Below are 12,510 nucleotides of genomic sequence, written 5' to 3'. Positions count from 1 at the left end.
GGACCTGATTGATTTTCAACACATTGAAGTCAGAGCACCAGGCTGCTAGGAGCGCTAGATATAGCCTGACTGACAAACTACGCTGCAAAGTTTCACTTTTCAAAATACAGTGCTACGTAACTGTTGATAAATACCTTACCTCATTGTATTGTTTCCAATAAAAAGTTGTTTTGAACAAAGAAAAGTGGAGTTAAAATTAAGATGTGATCTCCATTCAAAATCTTCAAAATGCAAAACAAACACACACCTTGTTAAAAGTTACATCTTCACGACAGTGTGCATGGAGGTGGTTGAAGTGTAATAAAAACAGATCCTCCTTACTGTCTCTTTAAGAAGATGATGTTTTCTGTTTTGATGAAACATTCTAAATTATTTTGAGTAATACATTTGGTTCCAAAAGTTAGTTTTCAGTCCCATGAACTACTCATAATCAGTACCAGCACCAGCATTGGAAAACAAGTGTTGTTTGATCCCGAACAAGAGAGACGCACTGCGGGTCCCTCCTTTCTCTCTGCCTCTCTCTGTGATCACCTGCAGAGCGTGTGTCAGGAGCTGAAGGTTAACAGACACAAGGAGCAGAAAGAAACAAAAGATGAATCATTGATTCGTCTGAATCATTGATCGCAGGTGCACTTACAGAGATAAATAAATGTAAAAAATGGTTGGCACCTGAAAATGCTTGGGTAGCTCACCCAGGTCTCAAGCTAGCTGGCTGTTGTGTTATAGATTTCGAATACCTGTAGAGTTTTATAAACTACTGTAAAACATGAAGGTTTTTTTTTCCGAACAGGTTTCAGAGTCTGGGTATTCAAGGCAGAGACATTCTTTCCTTCAGCCTCTTGATTGGACAAAAGGATCTGGTCACATTGCCAGTGCTAACTGCTGTCTTTTCTTTTCTACCTAACCAAATGCTCACATCCTTCAAACTCAACTTAAAAATTTTAACAAAGTGTTCCTTTTTCTCAAAGACCAGACCCTAAGAAACCTTGGTGACTTCAGTCGATAACTCTCTCTTTGACAAAGTTCCTCCTCACAGACACGCTCTGAAAAGCCTTTCACCTGCTGAATGGTGCAGCAAAGAACTGCCAAGTTCAGCTCACTAGAGATACTCAAAACACCTCAAATATTTTTATAGATATCTACTTTTCAAGGAGCCTTTTGTCGTCTGCTTTCAGCTGCAGAAACAAACGAGCCACTGTACTGCAGACTCAGTAGCAAAGCGCATCAGAGGTTACAGGTCTCATTGCACTGGTCATAGGATCTGTTTCTGGTCCCATCACAATCTGGTGCATGTTATCACCCTGTCTCTCTGCAGATGTTTTCTGATGAATGCTTGCTTTTTCTGTGACTTCTTGGATGCAGTGAAGCCAAACCGGTCCCTTAAACTGATCTTAATGTCTGAACATTTGTTCCAGATGTTGGTGACCACCCCAGAGAAGTGGGATGTTGTGACCAGGAAGAGTGTCGGGGATGTGGCTCTGTCACAGATTGTGCGTCTACTCATCTTGGATGAAGTTCATCTCCTCCATGAAGACAGAGGACCTGTACTGGAGAGCCTGGTTGCCAGGACCATCAGACAGGTAGGTCCTCCCCCTGCTGTGCTTCACAGTGTCTGCGTTTTTATGACTGATTCCCAGTTTGTGTTGCAAAACAGATGATGCTGGTTTTACCAGTTATTTTTTTATACCTACAACAGAATTTACTTTGTATTTAGTTCATTATGCGGACTGTACCGAGGAATTATTTGTTTATCATCAACACTGGATGCGCATGCCACTTGGGTGCAGAAGCACTGTGGTTTGTCAACTGACACGGGGGAGTTAACCAAAAAGCACATTTTTAAACTCAATATTCATCACTTATACGGATGGTAAATGGCTCCCAGGTTTGTGAAATAGCAGTGAGTTGAAAGAAGAGATCAGCAAGTGGACAGACATTAGGTTGACAGATGTTTTTAGCTGAGAAATCCAGTGTGTACCCAGAGAACAATTTAAACACACAACTGTCACATGCTCATGCCTGCAATATCCGCAGACACTTACCAGACTGTGGCATACCAAGACGTAAACATGTGCCAATAAATCAGAAACCCTCCCAGAGCAAAAAAAGTGCACAGACTGCTGAGTCTGTGTGAACTGAGACCCAGTTCATAATAAAATAACCAGAAAACGACGTCCAGAGATAATTATTTATCCGCAGACGGCGCTGGTGTTTCAGTGTAAAGTGTGACCCTGTTAAATGGTGACCCTCGGCCTTTAGTCACTAATACTGTTGGCTGAGAGTCACCAGTTAGCATGGATGCTATTTACTCCAAAACACCGGTTGCTCTGTGACGTCAAAACTTGATAGACGTTGCCTCTGTTGTATAGTATGATTTCTAAAAAGTGACCACAGAACAACCGTACATTTTAATGCTGATAACAGGTTGAATCTAATGTTTAAAAAACGCTAACTTATCTGAATGAATGGAGCTAAACGCTACTTCTGCAGGTCTTCTGTGGTCAAGATGCATGCGCATCTTTATGATGACGTAGACTGATGATCCCTCTATTTAAACATGGATGCCACACCTCTCCTTTTTCCTGCTGAAAATAAAAAGTGAAGCCAGAATATTGTGGAAATGAGCACTAGCATGTTGTGCTGGTGACATATTTTCAGAGTCATGTAGAAGCAAAGTCCAACACCTCCCACTTACCAAAACAAACGTTAACTTACCATCACAACAGATATCCCATGGATCACTTTTCTCTCCATCCTTCCTCTACCTTGTTATTGGGTGCCTGACATGTTATGTGACATGTTTTTTTTTTCCTTTTGATTGCCTGGTTTGACCACTAATCCATCTACTATAATGTATGTGCTGGGCTTTGACATACCACAACTTGTGGTATCTGAAAATTGACCAATCAGGTATCTGGAGGAAGAACAGTCTCTATAGAGAGCAAAATCAGGAGGAAGACAACCCACGATAAGACAACCCTGCTACCATCAGCAGTAACCTGAGAACAACTTATTTCTCTTTAAACAGATATCTGCACAAAGAGCAGCTAACTATCTGTACAACATTAAACATCTACAAAAGTCTGCTTTGATGCTGTGTCACTGAAGACCATGTTTAGATTTCCTGACTTCATTGAGTGCATCTGGAAAGATGGATCTACCTCCATTCAAGAAATAAACTTCTGAGCATGTTTTGATTGAGGTTAGGCCTTTGAAGACAGACCTGACTGGATTTGAATTTTGACTTTCTACTCATCTGCATCATGATGGTTTTATATTAGCAAAGTCAAGACAAGTTAATTACAAGAAAAGTACAAGAAAACACTCCTTTTCAGGATAGAGTGATCCCTCTGTGTAACTTATTGTTTATTGGGAAACTGAAGCTCACCAAAAACAGAGGAATGGGCGCTCGTGTGGAGGATACCATGATGAAACAAGAGTGTTTGTTTTCGATACATGTCTAGGGAGGAAAGAAACAAACTTTCAAACCCTGTTGCTTCTAACTTTGCCAGGTTGTTTCGACATTATTTATGGCTAACATCTGGCTACATCTAACATACGGAGAAGTGGAATTATCGTTAGATAAATGAGATCGCATGTATTGTAACTGTATGACATCTATGATAATTGATTTTCAACTCTCGTCTGAAATTGTTTGTATTCTCAAGTTTCCTCAGTTATTGAAAATATTCCGTCGTATATTTTTCCATCCATCCTTGACTAGAATGAAGACAGAAACTGATTGAAGCTGATTCATCACTTTTTGAATTTTGACAAAAAGTAAACAAATTAAAGCACAAAGCCTCCTCAAAGTTGAGTGAGTACTTTTAGGCACCAAGTACACTTTGGAAAGAAGATAGTTTTTGAAACTGAAGTCAAATCCCCATCTCTCCTCTGAGTCACAAGGTGAAATACTCATTTATTTTCCATCATTTCTGCCAGGTAGCCTTTTCTATTCACCTTCAGAGTAATAAAAACATTTGAAGCACTGAGAAAAGAGACTCACAGACAGTTACAGTACACTTCTTCTCCTATTGCATCAGCATGTCTTGCAGCAGTCACTTTCCTTTCCTCATATTATCCAAATAAGTGAAGTGGAGGCAGCAGACTGAGACACAAAGTGAAGGAGGAGGTGACGGAGTCAGAGGGAAGGGAGAGACGACAAGAGCGTGTGGGAGGGTGAGTTAAAAGAGGCAGAGTAATTAGTCTGGCTGGAGAGTTTCATCTTTAGTTTTAAGACTCTGATTCATTAACATGTTTGGTTGTGAATTACACATATTGGATTTATAAAGCTGTTATGTCCACATCAGTGGCTGTGAAGGGTTGGAGAACAAGCATGGAAGAAGGACCCAAAAGTAGAATCGTTATCTTTTAAGAAAAAGTGTAAGAGCTTACAACTAGTGTTGGCTGGGCAGGGAGATCTGTCTGACAAAAGTCATAAGTACTAAATCCTCAAGAGTTGAAGCCAAAGGATACCAAAGGAAAAACAATCTGCCACCCAAGTAGGAAGCTGATAAATAAAGAGAAGAGTCGAGCAGGTAACTGCACGGCTGAGAACAACCTGGAACAGGTGTGTAGCTGCAGAACAGAGACTGAGTTCAGGATCATCTGGTACAGACAGGAACTGAGCTTAATGGAGGGTTTGGGATCCGACAGTGACTGAAAATGAGATCTGAGGAACAGATTACAGTAGAAGTCTCATTTGCCAAGAATTTGATGGACGTTTGGTCATAATGTGTTATTACTAGGGATGACGACTGACACCCAGTTCTTTTAAGGACACAGAAAGAGACCATAATGATTTAATCAGCCAATCACATGGCAGCAGCTCAATGCTTTTACATAAGCAGACCTGGTCAGGATGACCTGCTGAAGATCAAACTGAGAGAAGAAAGAGTAGAGAAGAAGGTGATTTTGGTGACTTTGAATAAAGCATGGTTGTTGGTACGGTGTTTCAGAAACTGCTGATGTACTGGGATTTTAACCCACAACCATCTCTAGGGTTTACAGAGAATGGTCCCAAACAGAGAAAATATCCAGTGAGCAGCAGTTCTGTGGGACTGAAGTCCTTGATGATGTCAGAGGTCAGAAGACAATGGACAGACTAGATGGAGGTGATGGAAAGACAACAGGAACTTAAAGAACAACTGGTTACATCAAAGGTGGTACAGTGGCCACTATACTGACATTTCCGACATAAAACCCAAAAAGTCAGAAGGATCATGTAACCCCACTTTCACAGCCTGTATTCATACTAAGAAACAAGATCAAGCGAGCTTTTGCCCCCTTGCTCCACGGGAGGTTTCCATCCTCCTTGAGCTTGCCTTAGGACACCTGCTCTGTAGTTTTGACAGGTGAACCACCTTGAGGCAGATGGGCTACAGCAGCAGAAGACCACACCGGGTGACCCTCCTGTCAGCTAAGAACAGGAAACTGAGGCTACAATTCACACAGCAACACCAAAACTGGACAATAGAAGATTGGAAAAACGTTGCCTGGTCTGATGAGTCTGGATTTCTGCTCCACATTCAGATGGTAGGGTCAGAATTTGGCATCAACAACATGAAAGCATGGATCCATCCTGCCTTGTATCAACGGTTCAGGCTGCTGCTGCTGGTGGTGTGATGGTGTGGGGGGTATTTTCTTGGCTCACTTTGGGCCCCTTAGTACCAACTGAGCATGGTTTAAAGTCCACAGCCTACCTGAGTATTGTTGCTGACCATGTCCATCCCTTTATGAGCACAGTGTACCCATCTTCTGATGGCTACTTCCAGCAGGATAACGCTCCATGTCATAAAGCTGGAACCATCTCAGACTGGTTTCTTCAACATGACAATGAGTTCCCTGTACTCAAATGTCCTCCACAGTCCCCAGATCTCAATCCAATAGAGCACCTTTGGGATGTGGTGGAACGAGAGATTCTCATCATGGATGTTCAGCCGACAAATCTGCAGCAACTGTGTGATGCTATCATGTCAATATGGACCAAACTCTCTGAGGAATGTTTCCAGGGTTCAACCTAAGCCACCAGGAATTAGGGCATTTCTGGAGGAGAAAGGGAGGTTAAGCTAGCTGTAGTTCTTTGAGTGTTTACTTGAGGCTAACTGCAAGAAAACACCAGTCACCAAATACACACTGAGCTAATAAAGCCAGTATTTACAGAAATAATGGTCTGAATAGCTAATTTCCACACACACTGTACAAGGGGTGATCTTCTTCTCCGAGGAATGTTTCTACCATCTTGTTGAATCTATGCCACCAAGATTTAAGACAGTTCTGTCGGGAAAGGGGGTCAAACCTGATATCAGAAAGGTTGTCCTAATAAGTGAGTGTATATCAAAATAGTTTTGGACTTGAATTGAACCAGCAATGTTAAGGTTTAGCTTGCTTTGTGTCTGAACCTTACTGTCTTTTGTTGGTGAAAGATATGCAGAGGAAAATCTTCAGGCTTCATGGACAGCTGCTGTCTTATTCAGGCATGATGCTCTCTATGGATGACATTTTTAACCTAAAACATATTTGTGGAAACATTTCCAATTAGCTGCTTTCAAAGCAGCCTTCACGTTTGTTGTGCTGCTCTGTCTTTGAAACATCAGGAATGATAATTCAAAAATAACAACAATGATCTGCCGACACACTCCTGGTGTCAGATCCACAAAGAGAAGTCTCGCTTCATCGCTCAAATCACAGCAATGAAAAAAGCAATAAAGATGAGAGGGGATGTCGGTTACTCTGGCAAACAGGCACAAGTAGCCTTCTCTATGACTCTTCTGTACAATTATGTCTTTTTATAGCAGCTCTTAAAGTTCTTAATACATCCACCTGACCTGCATACCAGCGGCAGCTGCACTATCACATCACCATCAGAGCTCATAAAAGTACTCAGTTCAGATTCAGCAGTGGTTTTAAAAGAGCTACACACTTTTTTTTGCTATAAAGAATAAAATGATCATGTCCCACTTCAGTATGACTGAAGTATGATGGACTTTGGCTGAACACACGTGGAGAACGGTTTTATTCTGGAGGAGTGAGAGCAGAGAGGGGGAGGCAGACTGAAGGAGAGGGAGAGGCCGGGGATGCAGGGATGAGCTGCTGTGCTCTGCAGCGACGGGGACCTCTCAGCAGGGTTAACCGCAAGGTAATTGAAAACTGGTCCGTACATGTGACCGCTGTTTACTCGGTTCACAGCCCATTTATCTGCAGGTTTAGCTGATATTACTGAAGAAGGGCTGACTGGGCTCTTTGTGCACTTTAACACCTCTGGAGGTTGTGCTGCAGTGCACTAGTTTGAAGCCTCTGGTCTGCCAGTGCGGTTGCCAGCAAACTGCATGCATGCTGTCAGAGTTTCAGACACAGCTGGAGAACTAGACGTGAGTATAAGCATGCTAATTAATACAGAGGCACGAACACAAACAGGGTTTGCAGAGAAAGTCAGGGTGCTGTTGGCAAACATCCTCAGTTTAACAACAAACTGTTCGACGCTAGACCCCAATGAACCCACACACCAAAAACCATGCCAACTTTGTCAGTAGCACTGCATAGACATAGAAGCACTATGTGATTCACATAGTATGTTTAATATAGTATGGTCATTGTGAAATAACTGGACACTGGAAATATATCCAAGTATAACACAAAGAATTTCCTTGAGAAAGAATCTGAATCAGAGAACTTTACCGATTGTAGAAGTACAGTTTAGTTAACAGCCTGCCAGTCAAACAAACCAAGAACAAATGACCAACAAAAACCATCAGACACTACATTCAACAGTCAACCACAGACTCTTTAAAGTGTAGACGTAGTCTCTGCAAAGGCCACCCATCTGTTCCTGATACAGTGAAATGAAGTTATTTGGCGGATGCGGCCATATTGGAAATGACGCAGGCTTTGAGCTTCCTTTCTAACAGCTACAGGGCACCCGTCAGTCAAATGAGTTGAGCTGTGTCTCTTACTGGAAGATCCTAATATCTTCTAAACCTCCAAGTTAGAAAATTTTTTACCCCCACACAGTGTGTGCCGATAGTGAAATTAGTGATTCAGACCCAAGCTGTTTTTTGAACCAGGCTCTAAAGGTATTTTTTAATGCTGTGAAAGTCTGTTTTTTGGGACTTGACATGGTTTCCTGAAACGTTTAGCCCTTCTGCATTGTCTTTCTTGCACTTGACATGTCAGAGGCAACAGATCAGTAGAGGGGAGACTATTATAAAAGAATTGAAAGAAAAAACAACTGAAAAACACAAAAAATAAGACACCCTACAATCATTAAGAGCAAGAACCAACTATCAAGAACTACTTTCAGTGTTTCAATAATAATAATAATTGGATGGAAAAAGGGATGAAATAATTAGCATATGTGTTTAGCTCTCGAGTAGACCAGACAGTTCCACCCTGAAGGCATTAAAGCAAATTCTTCAGTTCAAATGTTCCTTTTGGCCTTTCTGAAAAAAATTTTGGAGCAGATCTTATCAATAGTGTGAGGCAGTTCTTGTATTTCACAAAGGGACCATAAATCCTGCAGATGAAGAAAAATGTTGAAAGACTTTTAATAAAACCATGATAAAAGCTTCACAAAATGTTCTCTGAGACACAAAAAGAATACAATTGTTTATCAGGTGTACTCTGTTGTCCATGTTTCACCGTCCTCTGTTTTTGATTGAAATTTGAAGTTATGAAAGGTCGAGTCAACTGGAGGAAAATACTGTGCCATGGTGCATGTATGAATCAACAGTAGCTCCTTGGCCTTTCTCACACTAAAGTCTCACTTATTCTTGCTACACTGGTAAACAAAAGATGAGCAAGCACACTGTGTGGGGAAGCACGCAAAGAATAAGTTCTGACTCATTTGGTTCTGGTTTCATTCTTGACGCATTTGTGACTCATGAGATTGGAATTTCGTGTCAATTTCATTCTGCTGGAAGACATTTGGGTATCAGTCATCAAAAACAGGATTATGTACAGTTAGCAGGTAGTTATTTGAAATACAGTCCTATCTGAATAACGTCAAGGTAGTCTGACTACTTTACTATCTTCAGCAGCTGTTTAACAACTTGTATTATACCATCTTTGCTACAGGAAGAAAGATGAAGCAAGATGATCACACATACAGGTCGCTTTCTGGATTTAGCATTTTAAACACCCTGTTGAAACATTTTCATTAATTCAAACAAAACTGCAAACAGAAACTAGAACACCCATGCGCAACTTCCTCCAAAGCAATCATACATCTCTAGTTTCCCAGCTGTTCTAACCCTGATGGCCTCACAGTGACATCATCAGCGTTGATTTCGAGTTTTATTTCTCTCCCACAGAAGATATCATGCAACACTGTGCAAAAAGCTCAAATCTCAGTGTATTCGTCTAATTTCCTTGTACACCTACTTTGAGTTATGTTTAAATGAAGGAAGTAGATGTCACAAAAAAAGTCAATTTTCGTGTACATTTACATGAGGTCTTCATCTTTGATGATTTTCACAGCGTCCACTCAGTTGTCCCTCTGACGAGAAAGATGAGTTGCAATAAAACACGGCAATGAAATGATAATTTACCGACTCCCCTGGAGAGGGTCATCGTCTCAGTGAGTGGAAACAAAAACAAGTTTCACCCCCACATGTGTAGGAAATGGTGAGCGCTCTGTGAGTGTCTGTTTCTCCAGGTGCTCCTTTGATTTACCTCCCGTGACCCTGAAATAGTCCATTCCATGTCCCATTTCATCTGACATGCACCAGCAGTCAAAGTATCCACACCGTCATCTCCTCTGGTCTGCAGCAGATGTTTTTGTGTCTCCCTGCTGGTGACAGACACGGTCAGAGGCGCTGTGTTCACAAGCTGTCTGTCCTGCTCTTTTCAACACCATGGTTCTGGATCAACTGGAGGGGATGTCTGGGACAAAAGATAAACTGATTTGAGTTTGGTGATCAAAGGTCAGACGTCTTTGTGAGCACTAAATCCAAGATATCAGGGAACTGTTTAAGGGATAGAACAAGCATTTCAGGGACAAAAGGCATCTAACTGAGGAGGGAAAGACAGATTGATAGAAATGAATGTAGAGGACACTTTATCAAGGAGTTGATACGTTTTCCTGTTTTAAACATAGATATGAAGTAACAAAGCTAGATGTTCCCATTAAAGGTGTGCAGATTTTCAAACCTCTACATATTTACGTGTTATAGAAATCCCTGAATTTGTCTGTGAACTAATCAATAAAGGTCTGTTCTTAAAAAAAAAAAAAAAAAAAAAAGGAAGGGGATTTTAGGAGACTTGGTGAAATAACGAGGTCATCACATAAGGATCTCCTAATTGGTCTGTAACACATTGAAGGAGCGGGCCTTAAACACCAAAGTCTGTCCATATCTTTGCCCCCTACAGCCAATGGCCAATCAGAAAGAAGGGTGGTTATGGAGCAGGGAGCCTTAAAGAGACAGTCAGAGGTAAATAGGGTTTTCTTTAGTTGTTAATCATTTAAAATCAAGCAGAAGGACAGTAAAGAGGGATTATTTGTTTATTAACAACAGCAGATGTGCGCGCAACTTTGGTACAGTAGTAATGTGAAGTATAATGGTTTGTCAAGCGATGTGGAGGAGTTAACCACCAAAAAACACTTTTTCAACTTAATATCATCACTTTGACAGATGGCGAAATGCTCCCAGGTTGCTCCCAAATAGCAGTGAGTGGACAGAAGAGACCAGCAAGTGGACAGGTATTAGGCGGACAGATGTTTTTAGCAGAGAAACCTAGCATGTACCCAGAGAGGAAACACAACTCTCACTCGATGCTCTTGACTGCATTATCCGTGGACACTTATCAGACTGTGACAGACCAGGATGTAAACATCGTTTCATAATATTCCCTAATTTTACTTTGGTCATAAAATCTGCTTCTGTTATTCATAATGTATAGGTTCACTCATTATTTACTGTCCATAATGAGTCCATGTTTGGTCAGAACCTCAGCCCCAAACCAACTTTGTCATTAAATAAGTTAAGTCAAATCTGTATTTTGAGTATCAGCAGTTTTTATTGATTGTTTGCAGTCAAACCTGGTTAACTGAGGTTGGATAAAGAATACACATTTAATTACACACCCGGCTGAAAGCCACCAGTTAGCATGGTTACTATTAACGCCAAAGCACCGGTTGCGCTGTAATGGTCAAAACTCGACAGAAGTTGCCTCTCTTGTGTTGTATTGTTTTTGACAGCTGTCCACAGAGCAACCGTACACTTAGATGCTTCTAACAGGTTGAACTTAGTGTTTAAAAAACGCCAACTCGTCTGCGCATCTTTATGATGACATACACTGTTAATCCCTCTACAAGCAAATTTTCTGTCTTTAAATAAGGAAGAGGAAAAAATGAGAGAAACTCAAAGGAAGAACACATAATTAATGTCCCTGTCATGTGGCCTTGTTTTTGACTTACTATCAGAGCATAGGGGGAACAGTGAGAGAACAGTGAGAACAGAACACTAACACAGGAGTCATTGAACTTTCCATACCTGTGAGTGTCTGCTTCAAACCCACACAGTTGTGGAAAGTTCTGGAAATACTTGTTTGGAGTAGAACAATTCTGGAAATGGAGTAAAAGAAATGTTTCTTATATAAGAATAATGTAACTGTCTGTTGTCTCTGCCTTCCCCTCTGTGTGAAACCTTCTTGTGCGGCTGTCTTGGCTAGGACTCCCTTGTAAAAGAGATCTTGCATCTCAATGGGAATATTCCTGGTAAAATAAAGGTTACATAAAATAAAATTTCAAGAAATACTAAAACTATTAAAAAAAATAAACGTTACATAAAGCCTAGTTTTTAACCTCGTATAACTAATGAAAACGAAACTTTTCAGAAAAAAGAGGACCTAAATACAAGACAGCCAAATGATATCTTCAAATCACCTCAACAATTGGATGTGAGAAACATTTCTACGAGGTGTTTAAATTTTTTATAGTTTGACCACAGCCCATCTGGAATGACTGGAGAGCCAGATTTTTAAACCTATACTGCAGCCAGTCACCAGGGGGAGCAGTTTTTGTGGAGTCCTCACTCCGAGCTGAGCAAGCGGACATCCATTTTTTTTTACAGTCTATGATTTCAATGGACATCCAAGCAGAGGATGTCAGGGTGTATTGGAATGGCTATATGCACTGTGATTGGCTTGTTCCATTTGAAGGTGAGAAGTAGCAATAGGTCGGTCTGGTTTTTTTCTTTCTTTCTTTTTTTTTTTTTTTCACTTTTTATCTTTTGATTTGTTGAAAAAATATGTTTCTCTGGATTTATCAAGGTGAATGTGGCTCATACTGAGTCATAAAGACGTTTTGTTCATAAAAATAAGACATAAGCCCATCCTTTGATTTCAGTTTTTGCAGTGTATCAGATCAGGTTAGCACTGGCCAATAACAGAGCCCAGGTAACATGATTTATAAATGTAGATAAGTGCCACAGGTCAGCTTTACTGACAGATCATAGCGTACCGTACCTTTAAATTCTGAACTGAGCTGAACTGATTTTGGTTGAAGGTCACTGT

The 12,510-nt window shown here is 40.8% G+C and overlaps 1 protein-coding gene across 1 annotated transcript in view; it reads left to right on the top strand.

Moving 5' to 3' along the window:
- Nucleotides 1–12,510, top strand: part of ascc3 (activating signal cointegrator 1 complex subunit 3) — a 211,888-nt gene that overhangs the window by 109,727 nt on the left and 89,651 nt on the right. The window contains exon 11 of the mRNA XM_074683393.1: nucleotides 1,416–1,580. Within this exon, the coding sequence (XP_074539494.1) occupies nucleotides 1,416–1,580 (165 nt within the window). The remainder of the gene's footprint in view (nucleotides 1–1,415; nucleotides 1,581–12,510) is intronic.

Source organism: Halichoeres trimaculatus, unplaced genomic scaffold (genome assembly GCF_033239565.1).
Source record: "Halichoeres trimaculatus isolate MK-OKI-2021-1 unplaced genomic scaffold, fHalTri1.1 fHalTri1_scaffold_12, whole genome shotgun sequence".
NCBI classification, from domain to species: Eukaryota; Metazoa; Chordata; class Actinopteri; order Labriformes; family Labridae; genus Halichoeres; species Halichoeres trimaculatus.
Note: the sequence above shows the minus strand (reverse complement) of the source record. Positions and strands in the feature narration are given on the sequence as shown.